Source organism: Monocercomonoides exilis, assembly GCF_001643675.1.
Source record: "Monocercomonoides exilis strain PA203 chromosome Unknown scaffold4-2303458, whole genome shotgun sequence".
NCBI lineage: Eukaryota > Preaxostyla > Oxymonadida > Polymastigidae > Monocercomonoides > Monocercomonoides exilis.
Genome location: NW_027150549.1, coordinates 1,587,163 through 1,611,030, shown reverse-complemented (window position 1 = coordinate 1,611,030; position 23,868 = coordinate 1,587,163). Strand labels below are relative to the sequence as shown.

At 43.0% G+C, this 23,868-nt stretch overlaps 2 protein-coding genes across 2 annotated transcripts; one reads left to right on the top strand and one right to left on the bottom strand.

Moving 5' to 3' along the window:
* Positions 1-6: 6 nt before the first annotated feature.
* MONOS_4381 (uncharacterized protein) lies at positions 7-21,058 on the top strand (the record flags this gene model as incomplete). Its single annotated transcript, XM_067874449.1, has 7 exons — positions 7-129; positions 188-331; positions 431-831; positions 958-3,233; positions 3,342-3,496; positions 3,606-11,481; positions 11,575-21,058. The coding sequence occupies 7 exons, from the start codon at positions 7-9 to the stop codon at positions 20,859-20,861; spliced, it is 20,262 nt and encodes a 6,753-aa protein (XP_067734821.1). The 3' UTR covers positions 20,862-21,058.
* Positions 21,024-22,803, bottom strand: MONOS_4380 (uncharacterized protein; the record flags this gene model as incomplete). Its single annotated transcript, XM_067874448.1, has 1 exon — positions 21,024-22,803. The coding sequence occupies one exon, from the start codon at positions 22,801-22,803 to the stop codon at positions 21,340-21,342; it is 1,464 nt and encodes a 487-aa protein (XP_067734820.1). The 3' UTR covers positions 21,024-21,339.
* Positions 22,804-23,868: the final 1,065 nt, after the last annotated feature.

Genomic DNA, 23,868 nt, shown 5'->3' with positions numbered 1-23,868 from the left:
TTCGAAATGATAAAAACCCTCACGCGTCCTGTTGGTTATGCCGAGCGTGACGCAAAACAAACAGCATCAAACCAAAATGAAAAACAATTTGGTGCTCCTCTTGTTCTTACTGGAGAAGAATACTTGAAGGTTCCAAATGAATGATTGTTTTCTTGATTTCGACATATTTCAATTTTTATGATTTAAGAATGGCAATATACCAAGAGCAAAAGTATCATTTGATACATTTATGAGCAGCTATCCTCCGCCACCGAAGGATCAGTTTATGATTCGCGCGTTATATGGACAAGCGGAAGTTTATGCTGCTGAAGCTGTAAGTTTAAAACAACAGGTTATAGAATATTTTTCTAAAAGTAATTTCAACTGAAATTGATGTTTAATGCTCTTTCATGAAATGTATTTTTAATTACGCTGATTTTTCAATCAAAAGGCGATGATAACACGAATTTTAGATTCAATTGCCAAGATACTTGAAGGAATATCATTATCAAAAGAACATGGTTCTTCATATCATCATCTAATAGCTTCTGGAGTTTTGCACTTCTTTAGATGTGCACGACCCCTTATGAGACCTGAACGAAGGAAACATTTAATTTCTTCTCTTGAACAAATGAACGAAATATGCAATCAACTGCTGATGGACACTGCAAACGATGTATCCATTTGGAAAAATCAGTGGACTTCTAGTAGTGAAAGCGAAGAAGAAGAAGAAGAAAACGCAAATGATAAGGGAGTGACCGCAGTAAGAAGGCAATCACCTCTTTCATTGCAGGAGGGATATACCTTTCCTCACATTGCTAACGGTAATGTGTATCGCGTTGAACTTATGATGTTTGCCATTTTATATCATTTTTAAAACCTTGAAAATTTTTCCACATATTTTACAATATTGTTTTTTAAATAATACCACAAAAATATGTCAATTTAATATTTGAATGAAATTTGTGAAAAAAAAAGTGAACTTTCACGGGCATATTTAGACACTCGACAATATGAAAGTTCAAGAAAAGTGGCTGCAGATGCACTACAACTTGCTCAACAGACTGAAACTGAATTGCTTCGTGCATTTGCTGAAGAAGAAGGACTGGTTGATGAAGAAGGAGAAGGCGAAGGGGGAAACGATTCAAGCTTATCCAAAACGAAAGGGAAAGAAGCAACGAAAGAAAAAGAGAAAGACAAGGCCAAAGGCAAACGACCAGGTTCTTCTGGAACAAAATCTCGTCCTTCATCAGCTGCTTCATCAGCAGTCTCAGCTTCTGCCTCATCATCACAATCATCACAATCATCATCTTCCACTTCCACTTCCTCTTCCTCTTCACGTCACTCTATCATTGACCTCCTTCCCCCTTATCTCCACCCAGAATCTCCACTCCGCCCTTCACTCCGCGCACAGATCCTCCTCACTCTTTCTGAGCAGCCGTCTTTCATTTCAAATCCGGTTGCTGCTGCCGACGAGCTTGCACAGGCCTCTTTGAACAGAGATGGCTCTTCCTCCTCTGGACAGATGTCTGACACGATTGTCACTGCTTCTCCAATGGCAGACAAAACAAAAGGGGCAAAGGCATCTGGCGAACGAGGAACGAAAGGTGCAGCGTCTTCTTCTTCTTCTTCTTTATCACTTCAATCAGACATCACTCCACCATTTACCCTTCAGAAATCACCCGCACTTGTCTCGTCGCTTCTCTCTCGTTTGTGTGCGATCAGCTGCGGAAGCGTGCCTTCTGCGCAGTCTTCAGTCTCAGCTGCACATTATGCCGTGTGGAGTGTGCTGTGTGAATGCGGACTGAATGAAGAGACTCTGCTGCTTCTGCAGAGAAGAGTAGTGGCACTTGCGGAGGAGGAGAAGAGGAAAGAGAGAGAAAGAAGAAGGATCGAAAGAGAGAGGAGGATAAAAGCACGTGGAACAGCTGCGAGAAAAGTGGGGACGGATTCAGAAGAAGAAAGGGAAGAAGAAGAGGAAGAAAGAGAGAGTAGAGGAGATGCAATTGAACGGATGAGATTTCGAATGACAACGAGTCAGTTTGCACCAGAAGAGATGAAGAGTCTTGTTGGATGGAATTTAACTCAGGCAGAACTGGATAAGAGAGAAGAGAAGAGAGAAAAGGAGAGAGAAAAGGGAGAAATGGAAGGCAGCGATACAAACAAGAAGGATCCAAAGACCAAAACAGGTACACAGAAAGGAGAGAAAGAGAAAGAGAAAGAAGGAGAAGGAGAAGACGATGCAGATGAGCTGTGCCAGTTTGGAGGAGATACGATCTATGGATGGACAGGAGAAAGAAGTTTAGGAGGAGGAGCTGGTGAGAAAGAAAAGAAATCCAAAGATAAAAGCAAAGCAAAAGATTCTTCAGATTCTGGAAGACCCTCATCTGCCTCAAGTTCATCTTCTCTGATCCAATCTTTCTCAGCTTCGTCTTCCCAGCCACAAACACTCTCTTCCCTTCTTCCATCGCACTCCATTGTTGTTCCCAAGCAGTCAACCGTGTCTGTCCTGTGGGTGGTTGTTGCTGAATGTGCCAAGATATTCGAGTGGCTGGGGTATCCACTCTGCTGCTCTGTTCTCATCGACCTCGCCTCCTCTGCAGCGGGTGTGAGTGCAGCCACAAAGACACAAATGGAGCTGACTCAGCTGTGTGTGCAGATGCGACAGAGAGGTAAAAATGCAGAGCGGATGGAAGCAGAATGTGTGGAGTGGCGTGTGGGTATCGTGAAGAAAGTCGGGGAATGCCTGCGGTCTGCTCTGAGACTGGACTATTCACAGGGAAAAGCAGCTATTGTGGAGCGCGGGTGTGAGGTTCTCTATGAGATCTGCCTGCCCCTCTTTGCACCAGCCACATATCCACTCATCTCCAACCCACTTCATTCTGCTGTGAACGCGCTTTCTGCCATCGGGTCGAACAAAGTCGAGCTTCTGGCGCTTCTTCAAACAGAAGCTGCGTTCTGTGACTTGCAGAATGATCTGCTGCCTCCAGCGCATTTGCTGCTAAAGAGGGCAGAAGCAGCAGATGTGGAAGGAACTGGGGAAGCGAGAGGCATTTACGGCTCTGATTACTTGCAGCGCCTGGTGAGTGTGGCAGAAGAGGAGGTGAGGCTGAAGCTGGCGCCGCTGGGAGAAGAGAAGAGTGCACTGGAGCAGGCAGCACTGTTGATTGCAAGAGCGAAGGATTCTGTTCGAATGACAAGTGGAGAAAGAGCAGGGGCGGGAGCTTTTCAGAATGAGTCTGGGAAAGCAAAAGGTTTTTAATTAATTAGTTTATATGTTTTATTTGTATTAACGTTATATTTATGACTTTATCTGCAATTTCAAAATATTTAATACTTTATCCTTTTTCAAAATATTAAAGGAGCAATGAGTGTTGAACCAATTCTCCAAAGAGCGATGGCTGCTCTGACGCGTGCTGAAAAGGGAAGTGAAGACAGTCTTCCAGACATCGTTGTCCCACCTGAGACAGCTGCTGCCTCCGCTGACATTTGCAGCACTGCTGAACAATCTGCAGCTGTTTGATTCAATTTTTTTTTCTCTTTCTCTCTCATTTTTTAATGTTTATTTTCTTTTTTCTTTGAATATTAAACTTTTTTTCTTGATTAATGATTTTGTTATTTTAAAGAATGCCGAGTCTGCACAATCATCCACATCACAATCACCATCCTCCTCCTCCTCTTCTTCTTCCCCTTCATCTTCATCCGAGCACGACAGCAAAGCCGTCGGAATGCGTCTTCTTTCTCTCCTCCGTCTCTGGACTGACGCTGCTGTTGTCGCCCACCAGGCACGCCTCTTCCGTGTAGCTCAACAGGCTTCTCTAAATGCCCTGCGTTTTGCTTATGTTCAGTGCGGGATTGGCGAGAAAGTGCTGTTTGGCTGCTCAGAAGAAAGAGTTGGAGGGAGCAAAGGAGCAGCGGGTGAAGGAGAAAAAGGGGATGAGAGAGAAACAGGTGGAGTGAAGGAAGGAGGTGAATTGAGAACTCCAAAGAAAGAAGAGAGGAATGCAATGGCAACTTCACCCAAATCGAAAGGAAGGCCAAGCAGCGCTCTCAAAAACAGCTCGTCTTCGTCTGCACTTCCGTCTGCTTCTTCATCCAATTCAGCTTCTGCTCAATTACAGAAACTGAATCCTCATATTCAACAGAACATTAGAGACATTAAGATTATGATGGCACAGGACTTCTTCATTCAAGGCGAATCACTCATTGCATGCGGAGAAGAAGAAGACGAGCAAAACTTCTTATCGACTGATCCATCAACCTGGCTGAGCAAGAAAACGAAGGAGAGCCAAAAGCTGCTGAAGCAACGAGGAATCGAAGCAGAAGCGCTACAAACGAGAAAGTCGTTTGTGTTCATTGCGAAAGGCGCAGCGCTGGCGGCTCAAATTCCAGAGATCTCGTTTGTATCGAACGGAGCAAGCTACGTCTGCAACTACTCGAGGAACGATGTGATTAAGCACTCGCTGCTGCATCTGTGCCTGCCCTCGCGCATCACTTTCAGAGCGTTGTTTGGGCTGATGTCGTCGGGAGCTGAATTTGCCAGCATCAACACAATTCCTCCTTCTGTCGCATCAGCTGAACAGAACGCGGCTGAAGGCAATTCATCGAAAAACGGAACTGGAGCAGCAACAGCAGCAGGCAAAGAAGACAGCAAGAACAGCACAGGAAGAGCGACAAGTGCATCGCGTGGAGGCAAACCAGGCTCTGCGAAGGGGAAAAGAGGAGGAGGAGGAGAACAAGGAAGAGACAAAAGCCCATTGAGACAGATGAGCGATGGAGAAGGAGCAGGAAAAGAAAGCGGAGATAAAAATGGAGCAAATGATGTAAGTGGTGAACAGAACAAAAAGAAAGAAGGCAAAAAGAAAGAGCTCAGTAAATATGCTCCATTCACCACATTAATCACACGACTCAGCGAGAATCATCTTCCGCCGTCTCTTTCGCCTCCTGCTGAACTTTCGTCGTTTGATTTTTCGAATCCTTATTTCGCAGACAGGCTTCGCGTCCTCATTTCTGTGGCTGAGCTGTATGCAGAGTCGCTTCAGCTGACGTTTTTGTGGAAAGTGAAAGAAGAAGGCATGAAGAGGATATACAAAGAGGAGAAGATACCACTTCCGCCAAGTATCACAGCGAAAGTATTGAAGGAGAAAGCAGAGAAGAAAAGATTGAGAGAAGAAAGGAGAGCGAGAAGGGAGAAGAAAGAGGCAGAGAGGGAAGCAAGGAAGTTGGAGAAGCAGAGGAAGAAGAAAGAAGAAGAAAGAAGAAAAGAAGAAGAGCGAAGAAGGAAGCGGATGATGGGGATTGATGTGGAAGCAGAAGAGGAAGAAGAAAGGAGAAAAGCGGAAGAAGAGGAAAGAGAGCGGAAGTTGAAGGAGGAAGAGGAAGAAAGAAAGAGGAAAGAAGAGGAAGAGGCTGCTGCAAAAGCAAAAAAGGATCCCAAAGCGAAGGCGAAAGCAGCAGCGGGAAGAGGAACATCGCCAAGGAAAGACGCAAGCAGAGCCGCGTCTGCTGAAAGAGAGAGGAAAGAAAGAGAAGAGAAAGAGAGAGAGCAGAAGATGAAGGAAGAAGAAGAAAGGAAGAAGAAAGAGAATGCGAATAAAGGAGAAGATGATGATAACGATGAAGATGACGACGATGATGAAGATGATGATATTTTTGATGATGAAAGCGAAGATGATTTGGAGAATGAAGGAGAAGAGGGGAGCGAAGACGAGGACGAAGACGGTTCATCGTCTGGAGACAGAGCCAATGAACAAAAAAGAACAGACTCTTCGATTCCTTTGCAGCATGAGCATCTGCTTCGAAGAGCAATTCGCCTTCTTTCACATCCATTTGTTGACACTATTCCACCAGTCAATCACACAAAAATTTCATCTTCTGCATCATCATCATCATCTTCTTCTTCTTCTTCACCTTCAGCAAATTCCTCGCAAAATCCAGCTGACGTTCCACCTCAGCCAATCGACCTCCCATCCAGCTACGAGCTCCAAGAGTGTGTCCGCATCTGTGATGCTGTCTTGGCCTTCTTCTGCAAAGAAGACGTTGATGGCAGACAGCCCCTGAGTGAAAGCACAGACCTGCACCGACTGCGCCGCTTGGCTCAGCATCGTGCTCGTGCGTGGTGGATGATGAATGGATGGATCCCGGGGACAAAAGTGCTGGCAGACATAGCAGCAGAGAAGGAGAAGGAGAGAGAGAAGGAGAAAGTGAAGGAGCAAGTGAGGGAGCAGAGGAGAAAAGAGAGAGAGGAGAAGAGAAGAGCGAAATTGGGCATTTCAGCAGAAGAGGAAAGCAGCGCTTTGAAAATGAATGAGACTGTGCCTGAACAAAGTACTACAACCAAAGCAGCTGGTAAAGGGAAAGCAGCAACAGCAGCTTCTGCTTCTGCTTCAGCAAATGCTTCGACTTCTCAACTGGCAGCAGGATCTTCTGCATCTTCTTCATCTTCATCGACTGCTGATCAGTCAATGCAACTTCAATTGCAGCCTCTTCCACCAACGTCTGAGCTTCTCAAGATGCTTTCAGCCTCAGCTGCTGTACCAACTCCGCTCCTGTCTTCATTTGCCATTCTCGAAATACTCGAAATTCTGATTTCTGAGCGAGCGCCCGAAAAGAAAAAGAGCCCGATGGATTCACTGGGATTTCCATCAGCATCATCAGCAGCACCTCAGCAATCAACTTCTTCTCTTGGAGAGTCTGCATCATCATCAGCAGGATCCTCCAATCCCTCTCAGATTCTGACTTCTCTTCCTCTGAAGCATTTTTCATCTCTGCTGCAGAATGCCACTGAAGTGGCTGCGATGGCGAGTTCCACTGCTGTTTGGGCAGAGCTGAGCAACATCTGCATCGAAGCAGACGAAATGCGCTGTGCACAACGCTGTTCTCGTAATGGACTTGCGTGTGTGAGAGAGACAAGGATGAGAGAGAAATATGGAGATCAATGGAGAACATTGGGCGAAGGGTATGCGGAAGACGAAGACGAAGATGGAGATTTGCTGTCTGATGAAACAGGAGGAAGAAGAGCGGATGGAAAAGAGAACGAAGCTGGGGCAAAGAAGAAAACAGCAAAAGCAGGAGACGACAAGCGGCCAGCGTCTTCTGAAGGAAAAAAAATAGTGAAAGAGCAAGGCCAAGCTGACAAAGGTGCGAAGAAGCCAAAAGAGCCCACAAATGCTTCATCTCAAAATTCAGTCACATCAACACCTTTCACCTTCTCATTCCCAACAGATTCACAGTTCACTTCCTCATTTGCATCTGACATGGAGTTTGTACCACCAACATTATCGCCCATCCCCGTGACATCGCTTCTCTCCACAACTTCTGCTGTCTTTGTCAGATCTGCTTCTCAGTTGCATTCGCTTTATGCCTCATCGATTTGCGGGCAGCTGCACAGCAGTTCACGCAGCCAGATCAGCAGAAGTGGTGACAATTATAATGGAGATGACAATAAGACAAACAATGAATCTGATACCAACTTGATGACTTCTCAGCAAAAATCCAAAGAAAGTGATGGAACCATTGATCCTTCGTATGCCTCTCGTTTGTTTGTGGAGGCTGGGCAGCATTGTGTGGCTGCTGCTGTTTTGAGTGCAGTGCTGAGCGATCTGCGATTAACTCTTTACGCAGAGCGAGTGATGCAGCGGGTTGTTGCTGCTGCAGAAGATTTGGATGTGACGGTCGAGAGAAAGAGTCTGATGCAGACAGAACACGAAGAAGAGAAGAAAAAGGCAATCAAAGATAACTCTTCGAGATTGTCGCAGATGCAGGAGAGTGTAAATAACTTGTCTCAGCTTGTGAAAGGCAAACATTCTTCAGACAAAAGCAGTCGATCCGAAGCAAACATGAGCGACTTCAATCACGACGTCGTTGAAGTATCTCTGTTTGCATCATCTCCACCTGCTTTGAAGGGCGGAATCACAGGTGCTGCTGCCTATGTGCTTGAAGCGCTTCGTGTGTGTGCAGCGTCTGTGTTGTTGATGGACCCGCAGGCGATGAAAGGCGCAGCGCGAGAGAACTGGGAGAAGTATCTGAAGACGTTCAAGAAGGAAGTGATGAGAGAGGAGAAGTGGTGGGGGATGGGTGATGAGGAAGAGAAGAAGGAGAAGAGGATTCAAGCAAGAAAGGAAAGGCAGTTGCAAAGGGAAAGACTGAGATCAACAACAGATGCACCAGAAGTGTATCGCTCTGACGAAGCAAATCCTCCAGTCATCACTTTGAATCCAGCATCTCAGCGAACATCTGCTGAATCATCTGCTACTCAGCACAATGTTCCTTCCTATCCAGCCACTGCCTCTCAAAATGCAATTGCTCGTCTATGTTCTCCGCCTGCTTTTACAAAAGATTTGACTGATGCCTTCACATCACGTTTGACTGTCGAAGATATCGACTCAATTTCTGCTCTCACAACTTTCGCACTCAACTCCCTCAAACAACAGTCTTCTTCGAGTGCTGCCAATTCATCCTCTTCTTTAGCATCTCCTCCTCCGACTCCACTTCGAACTCCTTCGTCTGTCTCCAGAACATCTTCCAGCTCCAACGAGGCAGCAAAGAGAGGTGTCACTGTGAGCACTCTTTGCCTGCAACTGCTTCCGCCTTCTCATTCAGCCACTTGCATCGCATCGCGTGTGGTGTTCCTGCGTCGAAGTGGTGCGAATGCAGACGCTGAGCTTGCAGGTGTCGGTGCATTTGCGCCGTCGCTTCAGTCGATGGTGTATTTGGAGCTTGCAGACGCTACAGACAACAAAGAAGAGCAACAAATGTTTTATCAGAAGGCTGTTTGCGCACTGGAAGGTGATATAAACCAGGTCGAACCACTTTCACTGTTTGCTTCGTGGCTGGCAATGCAAGGCAGAGTGGAAGATGCAGAAGACGTGCTTTGTGCAGCACACGACATTCTGTCTGCTGTTGAAGAGCAAGAAGAAGCAGACAAGGAGCTCCTCAGAGAGCGAGAGAGGGAGAAAGGTTCCACATTCAAAGGCACATCCTCTTTTTCTCCTTCTCCTTCTCCTCATTTTGGAAGCGGGCTAGTCTCAGCAGCAAGTGGACGAGCATCACCTTATGGTGGCTTTCGCTCTGTTTCTTCAATGACAGCAAGCTCCAACTCTGCTCTCCATCGCAACGACAGTCTGATGTCTCTGTCTTCTGCAAGAACTACTTCACAAGCGCTTTTGTCAACACAGCGCTCAATCACTTCACTAGCTTCGTTTGATTCGCTCAGCACGTACCGCTCAAGTATGATGGATACAGCAGCAGGATTTGGCGGAGGAGCGAAGCGAGGCATTCCCGGAAAGGGAAAGATAGGTGAGTCGAAGATGCCGAAGAAGTTGGATATACGACATCTAGAGATGATGATCACAGTCAACATGATGCTGAGTGAGATAGCTGCAGACGAAGGGAGAAGAAGAGCAAGCCTTTTTATTGCAATGAAGGCTGTGAACGACATCTGGGAAAAGGCAACAGAGGCAGCGAACACTAAAGCCTCTCGCTTGGCAATGAGAATGTTGAAGGAGAAAGAGAAAGCGAGACGATATCAAAGACGAATGATGATGAGTCAGACACAACAACAAGGAAACGGGGATAATGCTGCTATGCGCTCCTCCATCACTCCATCACTCAATCAGTCAACAACTCCATCTGTCACTCCATCTCCAATGGCGAATGCGTTTTCCCAACAGCCTGGAATTCTCGGAGTGACATATCGTTTGCCAATGACTGAAGCAGCATGGCTGCTGTTCAATCCTTCTGCTCCTTTCAAAACAACACTCCATTCTCTTCCACCAGGAAGAGGAATAAACAGAGGATCGTTCCCGAAGCCGGAAAGAAGCGTATTTTACTTGTCATGTCTCATCGACAAATTCAGAGCGATGGGTGCTGCACAACTAACTGGACCTGCAATGGTGCTGAGTGAATTAATAATCGAACTCTGCCAGAGAAGCAAAGTTGGAGGGTTGCCTGATGAAAGCAATGGAGCTGAGGGAGATTCAAACAGTTCTTCCTCTTCCAATGGCAATCAAACGGATAAAACTGGTTCAAAATCAGGTTGGCAGCAGATGATTGAAGAAGACACAACAAAGGACAACAGCAAGAATCCTCAATTATTGGCAGCCAGACTGCGAAGGGCTTGCATCATCGCATCTGTGTTTCCAGTTCCAATTGCAACACATCTTCTTCGATTCCCGTTCCCTTCTTCTTCTTTCTCTCTTCCGCTTTATTTGTTGAGCTCTCCTCTTTCTTCCTCTCCGCCTATTGATTCTCAGTCAGTGTGGAACCAGCTAGGATTTAGTTCTGACCAAGCACGCGATTACCAGCAAGTGATGGACGAAATGAAACAATACGCAGGAAATGGAATCTCTTCTGAAGCCGGTCAAAGTGGAAATACAGGTGTTGGGTCAAGTGCTGCTGGAAGCGGAGGAGGAGAAAAAGGTGGTGCAAAAGGAAAAGAACTTGAAAGAAAAGGAAGCAGACCAGCTTCTGGTATGGTTAGCAATAAGAATGCAGCAAGTTCATCGCAGTCAACAAATGCATCAAACAGCACATCCGATACAAATACACAAGTTCCACGTTATATCTTTCCTTCTCCATTTTCTTCCCTTTCAACCGAAGACATGGCATCACTCCTCTCCCAACAGTTCACACCGTATTCACTCTCTCGCTTTGCTGCTGTACAAACACAGACTGCAGAGCTTCTGCCCAGACGTCCACGCTCTGCACTCGATCTCAACTCGCTCTTGTTTGATGCAGAAGTTCTTCTGCAAAAAGCGATCAGAAACAGAGAGAGAGGAATTGATTTGATTCATATGAGTGATTGGAGAGATGATGACATCAGCAAAGGAAGAGAGGCTGTCAGAAGAAAGAGTGCCAATTCATCTGCGTCTGGCTCTGCAATGTCATATCTCTTTGAGCATTCATTGCATCCACCAGAATTGCACGAGATATTCATTTCCATCGGAGAATCTTTGTTCGAACTGTCTCTTTTCACACAGGCACAATCATTCTTTTCTGAAGCGCTCATTCGTTCATTGATGGGCTATCGCTCTGGTCCAACTGCCGAGTTCCGATCCCGACTTGGAATTGCTCTTCTTCTCTTCTTGCAGGGAAGAGATGATGAAGCACTTGTGCACATTCAATCGCTTTTGCGCTTCAAGAGCACACCTCTTCAGTGGATGAGTGTCGTTCGCCTTGTTGTGTGGATTGCTTCAAACCCAACTGCTCGTGTTTTGTGTGGATCCAGTGCAAAGAAAGGTGCCAATCTCGTTCCAATCCAACAGTTCCTAGCACCATTCTTGTCGAATGTGCGAGAACTGGGAATGAAGCTTCCGGCTCTTCTGCCTGCTCATTCGCATGACGCATTGATTATGGCATCTTTTGTTAGCTGTGTTGAAGCACTGAACAAAATACAATCTGCAAAATGGACGTTCCGCTGGCCTCTGCCAACGTCCACATATTCTGCTGTGGATGAAGCTGAGGCGCTTATTGTGAAGGCGAAGGAGATAACAGATTCACAAGGTTCATCAATCCTTTCTGTTTACGTGATTATGCTGCTTTGTTGGTTGCAACTGAACAAAAAATCGATCTCAATGAATCTTGATGGTGATTCAGAATCAAATGAATCAAGCTCTTCATCATCGCTGAACTTCTATCGAGCGTTTCACGATTCTCATTCACAGGACATAGCATCTGCATTGGAGCTCCTTGATTCAGCACAAAGAGTTGCTGATGATTGTCTTGGAGACCTCATCAACACAAACGATGCAGGGCGCATTGCATCTGTGATTGCAGAAATTGCAGAGGAAGAAGAAAGAGAGAAGGAGCGAATTGTCGAAGAGCAAGAAAGAGAAGAGAGAATGCGAGTGAACTTCGAAAAAAATGAACAAAAAGAAGCGCAGAATTCATCAGCAAATGCAGCTGTTGCAGGACAGACTTCGCGTCCATCGAGTCGCGGAAGAGCAGGAAGCGCTAGAGCAACAGCTCAAAAGAAAGGGAAAGATGAGAAAGAGCAAAATGTGTCTCTATCTGCTTCTGTTTCAAGTGAAGGCGTTGCATCGATGATGAATAAAGCAAATGTTAACCCAATTGTTGTTTCTCCTTCTTCGTTCTACAACAGAGCTGGCTCTTTAATTCATCCAGTGACTTTGTCCACATTAGTTGAAACAGAGCTATCTCCTGCACGCGGCATGGCAACTTGCATTTCGCTAGCTCGTGCTCTGCTGATGCTGGAGAAGGCAAAAGCAGAGAGAGAGAAGTTGGGAAGAAGAAAAGTGGTTGATGTTGAGCCGGTTTTGGGATGTGCAGTTGTTGAAGAGGTGGATGAAGACAACAGCGAAGAAGACGATGCTGCTGTTTCAGAAGAGAGCATTGAAGAAGAAGGAAATGATACTGCTGTAAATCCAAACGAAGTGAGAGAAAGAGGTTTTTCTTTACAACAACAAGGAAAATCTACAGGAAACGCAACAGATAATGATGATCAAAATGAAGAAGATAACGATGAGGATGATACAATGATTCACGTTAATCCAATCATGGCAACAATTAAATATTCATCAAAAATACAGAAATCTGCACAAAACTCAAGAAATTCGAACACTTATCTTGATAGTACAGTTGGAGATACAAATAATTTTGTACCTTCTCCAAGCTTTGAAAATCAGCCTAGTACTGATTTGAGCAGAGGAGAATCAGCGAGATATTCGCCTTCTGCCTCAGAGGAGTCTGAAGAAAGAGGGCAAACTCAATTTGGAGAAGAACAGGGGCAGACAGATGAAATGTCTCAGCCAAACAGACACGAACAAGAAAGATGGCAAAGAACCTCAGATGCTTCATATGCTCCACTGAACACGAAGCAACAAAAACGCAAAGAATATCACAACTTCCCCAAAGTACCTGGAAGAGACGCATCTGTAATTGAGCAATTTTTGAATGCACAGACAGTAGAAGAGGCCGAGCAAGAAGAAGAAGCAAATAGAAGAGTGATAGAAAGAGAATTGAATGCACCTTCTCAAATTCCAGCTGTCAGAATGAAGCCTCTCGCACAACAAAGCAACTCATATGCACTTTCTGATGATCCGTCCATACAAGAGCCATCATCTTTAGAACCACAAAGCGCAACAGCTCCTCCTTCTGCAGCTATTTCCTCCGCCTTTTCTGATTCTGAATCGCAGTTTGATGCGCAATTCTTTGACTCGCTGTACTTCCCGGAGCGTTTTAGGCATCCACAATATGATCACAGCACGGATCTGATAGGTGTTGCATTTCCACACGTGGCTGGACGGAACTCTGCAGCTGTGGAGGAATACTTGGCACATGGTGAAGATGAAGAAGAGGTGAGGAAAAGATTAAGAGAGGCAGGAAGAGATTTGGACGATGAAAGCAACACGAACGATACTTCTGCAAGAGAGAGAGATTTTTCAGGAAAGAACACAGCAATATCAGCTTTCACACAACCGCAACTACTTCCTCATCAATTCTCTCAACCATCACCTTTCTCCCAGGCACTTTTGCTTCCATCTGTTACCACTCCTTACACACAAGATGAACTCGATGCTGTTATTTCTGTTGCAACTGAAGCACTTCATTTATGCAACTCTGCTTTGAACCTTTCAAAGCAGCAGCCACGTCTTGTTGCGTTTTCTTCATTCATTTCAGCAGCTGTTTCTCTATTTGTCACTCAAAGAGAATTCGAATCCCTTTCAATCCCCAAACAAATCGCTGTTTCTCAGTCCTCTCATTCGTCGCCTTCAACATACGAGTCAACTCTTCAGTTGAAGCGATTCCAATCTCATATCGCTTACTTCATTCAGCGAGCACAAAACCGCACATCCAGAATGAAAACACCTTCGTTGGTTAAAAACACATATATTCAAAGACAGAAAGCGTGGAATGATGTGTGTCAAGCATTTTATTATGCTGCAAAAGACGAAGAGAAGAGGAGAATTTGGCAGAAAGCACAAGAATTGGATGAAGCTCGCCGAATCGCTGAGGAAGAAGCAGAGAAAGAAGCAACAAAGAAAGAGAAAGGGAAAGGGAAGGATAAAGGAAAAGAGGCATCACAAGCCAAAGACGATGCAAAGAAGACGAAAAAACGGCCAGATTCAACCAAGCCGCTGAAAAAGGGATCGTCAACAGCAGAAATGAAACAGTCTGGGCTTTCAAAAGCAGGCAAAGGAAGTTCAAATCTGCTAAACGAGCTGGGCAATGAAACAGACATTGATTCTGAAGAAGATTCACTGGATGATCTTTTGGACGATGAGATCAATGATGAAAATTCAGATCATCCAAAACTACCTCCATCACCTTTCTTGACAGAGCCCTTGCCTTCATCCCTTGTTCCGTCATTCCCAAGATACACTCTGGTTCCTTTTGCTCTTCCGTCTTCGTTCCCATCTGAACAGTTTAAGATGCTCATGTCAAATCTTTCTGAAGCAGTCTGTGCCTCTTTCGATCACTCAGAAACAGATCTTCTCATGTTCTGCGCAACACTCATGGCAGAGTTTCTTGATTGGAACGAGCGGAATGGACTTTTGCTCCCGTTTGTTCCGCCGCCGCTTCTGCGCTCACAGCCACTCCAGTCAACTGCACTCAGCATCTCTCCAACATCACTTGATGGAGAAAGCGAAGAGCAAAAGAATAAAATGCAAGAGAATGCTGCTTTGTCTTCGGAATCTTTGAGTAAGTCCTCTTTCGTAACACAGACAAAATCAAATGCAGCAGACTCTTCAACTGTTGAGAATTCCAGCACAGCCTCACTCGCTCAAGTTGCTGAAAATGACGTTGCTCCAAATAGTTCTGAGCAAATCGAACTTGCTCCATTTAAGCAGCCATCAGATCCAGTTGCTGACTTTCCTCTTCTTCAAACCGGTCAAACATCTTCCTTAATTGATCAGAGTAACAACACTTCCTCTGCTTCTTCTTCTGCTTCTTCTTCATCTTCTCAACCTGAATCACTTCTTCCATCCAACTTGACTCCACTTCAAAATTCTGTATTGCTTCCCAGTGAAGAAAGCTGCTCTTCTCTTCGTTCGTTTATCAATGATGCTTTTGCTGACACGTTCCTCCTTCTCACAGCAGACCCAGCATTGGTGAAGGAGAGAGAAGCCATCAAAAAGGCAAAGGAAGAAAGTGAAGAAAATGCAGATGCAGCTGATAAGAAAGGAAAAGGTAAAGGAAAAGCGAAAGAAGAGAAAGAAGAAGTGAAGAAACGTAAGAGCAGTGGAAGGAAAGGAAAAGAAGAAGCAGATGCCGAAGCAGATGCTGCGAAAGAGGAAGCAGTTGAAGAAGATTTAATGCAGACATATCACGAAATGTACGTAAAGAAATGTGAAGAAATCGAACGAGAAGGAGCTTCATATCTTGGAACACTTCTTACACCATCGTTTGCTCCCCGAGCAAATGCAACAGAAGATTCCTTAGCTTCAGAATCAACACCTACAGCTGCAAATCAATTCATTGGACTTATTGGCGGTCTGCGAAATATTCTGGCTTTGACTCCAACAAAATCATCAGTTGACGCAGCTCCTCCTTCTCCTGCTGTTATTGCCAACAGCATTCCTGTTCCTCTGCCTCCACCCACTCAGCCGCTAAATCTCCAAACAGGAGAAATCGAAGGAGGTGTCGCAAACGAAGCTAATGCGGAGAAAACAACAGAGAAAGAGCGACCCTCATCTGGCAGTGAAGCTTCTAAAAAGAAAGCTACAAAAGGAGGAAAGAAAGACGATGACAAGAAAGGTGCAAAAGGAACAGATGAAGACAAAGAGATGACTAACGAAGAATTGATGGCACTTGAAACACTTCCACTTCAGGTTAAACCTCCTCATCAATCAAAACTCACAGTGAACTTCTATTTCTCCTCAACTTCTCCTCTTTTATCACTTCTCCATTCCTATTTCATTTCATCTCCAACCACTTCAGCTTCTTCCTCAACTCTATCAGCATTCAATTCAAAATCTACACTTCCACCACCACAGCTCCTTTCCACTTCACTCTTCTCATCTGAATCACTTTCATCTGCTTTTACACATCCTCCTTATCTCACTCCTTCCACCTCTCTTTCTGCAGTTCCTGTGTCAAGTCCAATGCCTTCTTGGCTTTTCGCTCCATGGCTTGGCGCTTTTCTTGCAGCATATGCACCATTGACTCGTGTGAAACTATCTGGAATGAAAAGAAAGAGGAATGAAAAAGAAGGCAAATATCATCCTGCAGAGAAAACAAGCACTTTGCGAATGATGATAACAATGCAACACAACAAGGCATCTTCTCACTTCTCTTCAATGGCAGCATCACAGTCACAATTGTCAAACATCTCCAAATCAACTCCACTTGTTAACAGATTATCAGCTGTTGGATCGATGAAGGGGACGAATCTTTTATTGAGTGCATCACTCCATCTTCCACACCATAGCGATGTGTTGTTCAGACTGTCTCTATCAATGGTGAAGCAGAAGGACAAATTCTTTGTAGCTCCACAGTATCTTGTTGATAAGCAGCGACAGAGAGAAATGGAATACGAAAGAAAAATGCAAAGATTTGAGGCGAAAGTGAAGCGTTACGAACAAAAGAAGTTGAGGCGAATGCAAAGAGAAGAAGAAAGGCAGAGGAGATTGCAACAGCAGCTTCAGGCACAAGAAGAAGGCGCAAACAAAGAAAATGCAACAGACGAGAGTTTTAAGCAGCCTGAGCAGCTTTCTCCAAAGCCGAAACGTGTCGGCTCAGCGTTCTCTCGGAACGAATCTTTCAATGCCTCGCAGAATGCTTCAGAAGCAGAAAGGAAACTGAGGAGTTCACATTACACTACATATACGACTTACACTGAAGTGAATGAGACACAACGAAATGCGGACAGAGAAGAAGCAGATGTATTTAAAGACATTCCTCCAACGCCAAACATTGAGCAGATTCTGAATATTCCTCTACCAACCACAAACTACCCATCAATCACAGCTCCTTCATTTTCTCCAGTTCATATTGCTCCACTTTCAGAAGCGGAGGAAATGTTCAATGCGATCAAAGCTTTGAAAGAAAGGCAGAATCAGATGAATGCAGATGATGATTCTGAAAATGAGGTTGAATCTGTTATGACTGTTGACAGCCACTCTTCACCGCTCACATCTAAAAGACCAAACTCTGCTCAAAGTGTACTTTGTGATGTTTCTGATTCATCGCGCGAATCTGGTCTTAATTTGAGATCAAAGCTGCCAGTAACAGTTCTCTCTTCTTCTGAATTTGAGGAGCCTTCGTCCAGTCAGAATGCACCGTTCGCGAATAAACTCCATCGTCGATCTCCATTTGCACAAGTGGTTAATATGCTTCAAACAATAAGTGGTGTAATTGGAGGAGGATTATCTCTAACTGTTCAGCGATTATTGCTTGTTGAATCTTTGATGATCAAACAAACACTTGCATTCAAACAAGCGATTCTTGGCGATCTTGCATCCGAGAGCTCTTTGTGTGATGCATCGTTTTCTCCATTGTGCCCTGTACCTGTATCCTCTTTTGCATCTGCAGTCTCTGGCTCTTCTCTTGCTCCGTCTTCTCTTTCACTGTCTCTCTGCACTTCACCTTCCCTTTCATCACTTGCACTTTCGCCTTCTCTCTCTTCACTTCCTTCATCCTCCTCATCTCCCTTCTGCAGCGTCGGATCCAATATAATGAAAGGACCAGGCGGTATCGGAAGCATCTCTCAAGATCGGCTCAGGCGTTGGCTTGGCATTTCGTCTGCTGGACAAGAAAAGCTATCGATTGCATCCGTTGGCACAGACATTGGAGACTCAGCTAACTTACAGAAAGGTGGATCTGACCAAGAAAGTGATCCAAAGGAAAAGAAAGATGCAAAGAAAGGAAAGAAAGACACAGGAGCAGATGAAAATGCAAAGATGAGTGGAGCTCAGTTATCCACTCTTCCATGTTCTGTTTCTGCTCCTCCTCCTCGACCAGGCACAGCTCCACTTGAACAATCTTATCTCAATGCATTGCTTATGAATGAATCCAATCCATTGGGAACATCGTTTGCTGAGATGCTACTATCGATGAAGAATATCTCAATCACAGACATAATGTCGGTCTATCCGCAACAAACAATCCTTCTTCTTCTTTCCTTTGATGAGAAGGAAAGCCAACTGATTTGCGCCTCAGTTGCTTCTCCCTTGCCATTCACTCCACCTCCTCCGCCACCTCAGCTGAAGCACATTGCTTCTGCTGACGATGACCAGATGAAAGCAGATGATGCAGATGGAGATTTAAGTAAAACTCCGAAAAAGCGTGGAAAGAGTTCAGAAAGGAAAGAGCGCATCGGATCTGCTTCAAACACACCAAAACTGAAAGCATCTCAAAAATCACTGAAAGAAGATACAGATGAATCAAAGAGAGACCTTTCAAAAACAAAAGGAAAAGAGCGGCCAACAACATCCTCACGTCTTTCAAAAGAAAAATCAAAGTCAATTACAGCTTTGTCATCTGACAATTCTCTTACTGGAGAAGAAAGCGAACAAATGGACGAGGAATTAGCAGAAATTATGCAAACAAAGCCGAAGCCGCCTGCACAAGCTGTGTTTGAGAAACTTCCATTGCCAGTCGCACTTCCTCCTCCTTCACTGCCTCTGAACCACATTTTCCTCGATGTACGCATCAAAAAGAAATGCATTCCACTGAGAGAGCTAATGATGCTGAAAAAGGAGTTTGGCGAGTGGAACCGCGAACGACAGATGCTTTTGGTGGCGTTACATGAAGAAGTACTGAAGAATGAGAGAAGCAGTGACGAGAAGAGAGGAAGAAGCGAGACAAGAGGAAATCTGATGATGGGCGAAGAGATTGATGGAGGATCTGTGATGCCGTCAGTCAGAGAGATCCGAAAGCAAATGTCAAAAGAACGAGAAATGATGAGAACATACAACAATCTCCTCAGGAAAATGGATGGATTGATTGGAGATCTCGTAGGGAAATGCATATCTGGACTGATTTCTCCTGATTATCCTCGTCCAGTTGTGATATCAGCAGATCTGATATTCCATTCACTACCGTTTGAATCGTTGTCTGCACTAAATCCTGTTTTGGTGAAGAAAGCTGTTCCGTCTTCTTCATCGCTTTCTTCATCTCCTTCAATCGAATCTCTCACATCTCGATCATTGAGTCGCACACAATTAACCTCACGATCAAAATCTTCGGTCTCATATGCTTCTCCGGTTGTAAATGAAGCTCGCTGGGTTTCTTCAATCAGCTGCATCTGCCGTGAATTTTCTTATCATCTTGGATATCACAGGCATCGCTTGTGGTCATCAGGCATTCATTCACTTATTTCTGCATCTGCTGTTGCTGCTGCACAATCTTCTTCGACATCTTCCGATTTGCAATCGATTCGACCAAAACTTACAGTTATTGTTGACCCTCATGATGAAGACATGGGAAGCAGCAGATTTGGTGAAGGAGGAAATATTGTGCGAGGAGAAGGAGGTGGCGAAGAGAGAAAGTTGCTTGTGTCTTCTCTTTTCAGAAGGCAGAACAGCAATTTGGATGGAATGTCGAGTGCGAATGAATTTGAAAGCACAAGAGATTTGGAGAAAGAAAAAGAACGAGGACGAAGCAAAGAGAGAACAAAAGGAACAAAAACAACAAATGAAGAAGGTACAAAGAAAGAGGAAAAGAAAGGGAAAGGTGGTACAGATGCATCTCCAAGCGGAAGCGGTTTGAATGGCGAAGAAGCAGAAAAGGGATGGAGAAGCCGAATGGGATTGCTTGATGGAAAGGGTATAAGCATCGAAGATGAAGAAGGAGAGGAACTTGTGTCCAAACGACGAAATCCAAGACAAATGTATGTTCTGAATAAGCGAAGCATCTTTGAAGCTGAAGGAGCTAATACCCTTATTATGGAGAAGAGGCTTAGAAGAAGAGTTGTTCTGCAGGATATGGTCTTTGGAGTTGTTGATTCAGGGCGAGCAAAGAAAGATTCCGTGCGAATAATCACTCCATACACCATTCAAAAGATGCTTGGAGCTCTTCCGCCGCATTTGATTCCTGCATCGTCATTGTCGGATCCATCAGCGCAATCTGTTTCTGTTGAAGAACAAGCTGCTTCTGTTTCCAGAAGTCCCTCAAAGTCTCCTCTTCGTCGTGCTTCTTCACCAAAAAGGCGTCCGACCTCAAGTGCTAGAAGCAGACGAGCAACTTCTGCTTCTTCGCAATCAATTCCTTCTGAGCCTTCTTCGTCTAAAGCTGCACCAACTCCATCAACTTCTGCATCATCGGTAGCTAATTCGGCGACTGCTTCCACTCGAACGGTTCTTCCTCCAATTACACCATCTGCCATGTTGGAGCTGAGCAGATCATCTCCAAATGTCGCTTTTGCACTGACAGGCCAGCTGTTCGATTATCTTCCTCTTCCCACGCTTCTTTCAGCAGGTTTCTTTGGTCCGCAGTTTGTGATGTGTGTGGGAGGCGCTGAAACAAGAAGCACTTTGCACAAGCGAAGCAGCAGAGAAAGAGAAAATGGTGCTCGCAACGCAAAAAGCGAGGAAAAAACAGGAGGTGAAAGTAATGCTAACGGGACAGAAGAAGAAGACTCTTTAACTGGATGGACTGGATTAAAGGCATTTGGCAGCGGAGGATGTGGTCTTACAGCAGCAATTCTTTCTCTATGTGGAGTTGTTGGCGTTGGTGTCAATCTATTTGGTTCAACAAGCGATGCTGCAATTAGCGCTGTGAGTGACATTGCTGAGTCTCTTCCAAAAGGATTGAGTGTGAGCGAAAGCATTCTTCAATCTTCAGTGAGGCTGAGTGCGACTGAACAGAAGTTGAATGATGCCGAAGGAAATGGAGAAGAAGATCCTTCTCTTATTGCAGGAAGGAGTTGCATTGGATTGTGTTATTATGGACTTCCTCAATTAAGATCCCCTTCAGTTTAATTTTTAATCATGAAAAGAATAATTTTTCAATTGTATCTATTTTTTTTATTTGTTGTTCATTTCAGTCTTTTCAAAAAGCATTTCCCCATTCTTTCTTTTTAATTATTGTTATCCTTTATTTTTATCGAAAAAGAAATGATCAAAAAAAAAATAAAAAGAATCTGTAACAAGGGATAGTTTTTTTATGAAACAAAAAAGATTCACGTTTGTTTACAAAGTTTCATTCATTCAATCAAAAATCTTATTCAGAAAATGGTTTGAAATATGTAACATTTTCACAAAAATTAATTATTAAGCATTGCTGAACGCAAACTAGCAACTCTCGTCCAAGTTGCTTCGCATCTGACACGACGAAAAGTTCATAAAATACATATTGCCCTTGAATTAGCCTCGAACAATGATGTTTGTTTATTTTGATCATAATTAGATTGATCTTTCTGAAATTAAAGATAAATGACAAAATTTTGTCGATAATATTTCAAGTGATAGCTTTTGTATTGAAGTTTGTTGAGGCTGTCTCATGCACAGCTGGAATAGACAAAGATTCAAGTGAAATATTATGATTAAGCGGAGAAGTTTCCAAGCACAATGAACTTGGCAAATCATCACTTTGCTTTCTAAGATCAGAAATGCGATAGATATCGGTAAATTGATTCATTGAATTCTGAAGAGAAAGAAGGGTCTGCTTCAGATCTTGCAATGAATTGCAGTGTTTATGCGAAAGTTGTTCGAGTTCTGCTTGAACACTTCTTAAATCATCGTATGCAGAGAAAAACGAATTGCACAAATCTGTATGCAAACCGCTCTGAAAGGTGCTGATGTCCATTGGTGGAGCAGATTCATCTTTTATTTCAGGCTGTTCACTTGCTTTCTTGTCAAAAGTTTCAACGTCTTTTTTCAAGATATCCACCTGGGAAGGAGGCTTTAGAATAAAATCTGCTTCAATTGAGTTATGAGGAAGAGATGAACCTTGCGAAGGTTCAAATTCGCACAATTTTGCAGCTTCTCTAGAAAAACCTTGTGAAGATGAAAGCCTATTATCATTATTTGAATTAGTCTGGCAATCGAATTCATTGTCAATGGGTGTAAAATGCAATTCTCTTGAAGAAAGAAATTGTTGACGCTGCTTTTGCATTTCTTTTTGAAAAATTAACTTTTCGTTATCATCATCAAATAATACTCCTTTGCAATTTAACTCGTTTTGCCTACTAATCTTTTGCTTTTTCATTGATCCCATAAAATGTTTCGTAGAAATATTGCTGTAAATTCCATAATGAGCATGAAAAAAAGTTGGCTGTGATTTTATAATTGGTGTATCTGTGCGAGGTCCATATACAAAAGAATGGAATGGGAACGTTGTTGTTGCTGTGTATATCAGCGATGACGTAAGCTGATCCTCTTCGCACAATTTGTGTGACTCAATCCTTTTTCTTTGACGATGAGTAGAAGTTTGATCTTGCTTGGTTGGATCTTCTTCTTCTTTTTCTTCTTCTTCTTCCATATCGTTAATTTGGGTTGTACTTTCAACTTCTTCATCAGAAAAATAATCATTTTCGTCATCTTCAGAAAATTCATCATTTTCATTTCTCTCTTTTTCATCAAGATTTTGTTTCTTTGCATTTTTATGCTTTGAAGCAATGTGAAGTTTTAAATAATACCTTTGCGTGTATGCTTTGTGGCAATTTTTGAAAGGACAAACATGTGGCCTCTCATGCGTATGATGCAACTCGTGAATTTTATATGAATATTTTTTTGTAAATGAGCTTGTACAGCCTTCATAAGGGCAAACAAATTTCATTTCTCCATCTACGTATGTAATAAGTGGTTCTTTATGTTCTACGTGTTGCGTTATGTTTAAATGAGAAAGAGATAACTCTTTTTGAGATTCTTTAACTTCCATTTCTGTATTTTGTGAAATTGTCCCATGACTTTCGTGTGCCATCAAAAATGAAAATTTTATTTTGATAAATAAATGAATATTCTTTTTTTGACAACACTTCTAATTAAAAAAAAACAAAATCATATATTGATCAAATACCTTTAAAAATTCTAAATTTTCATTTTTTCACTTAAAAAAATATGTTGTGAAAATTGTAAGCCTTCGAATTAATTGTTGAGATAAAAGCATTAAAATCGAATTGTTCATCAAATTCAAAATCAAAGTTTTATAAAAACGCAGAAAAAGAAATTTCTACTGCAGAAATTATCATTTATTCAAAAATTTTAACTTTATCATCTTTAATCGTTTTTGGTTGTAAAACAGAACAGAATTAGAATTCAGCGTGTATTCATCGTCAGCAGCATAATTTTTTAATTTATGATCTTTTGAATTCAAAACGAAGGAGCTCATCTTTGTTCATTAACCAACGGCATGCGAAGAGCTTTTAACAATACAAACTTCGAAGATTATGATTATATATTCATGCGAAATCAACTAACTTCGATATTAATGCTCTCTCCTGCTATTCAAATGGATCGTGCTCGTATTAACTTCTTAAGCATTCCTAACAAAAATGAGGAACATTCACTGTTCTTTAATATCTTTGTGATCATCGACGTAACAAAATACATTTTCAGTCTAGTGATAATTAAATATATATTGCAAATCAGCTTTAACTTACAAACTTCTTTTTCAAATTCTTGAAATAAAAGGGAATTTTCTTTTTCAAAAATCTCATCAATGTCCTTTTTCAATTGTTGAGACCATGTTTGAGAGCGATCCTAATAAATATTGCATATAAATAAAATAAAAAATCAGTAAATTCTTTTTCATATTATACCAATATAAAAGTTTTTAACGAATTAGCAAGTTTTCCAATTTCTTCTTGCACCCTTCGTTTTGATTTTTCAAGAAGAAGCGCACTTTCATTTTCGTATGCTCTCTCCGCTCCTCTCGCAATTGCTTCTTCATTTTCCATTTAGCAAAATAGTTTTATTTTTATAAAAATTTTTATTATGCATACATAACCTTTATAAAATATAAAATTTGAGAATTTTTGTTTAGTGA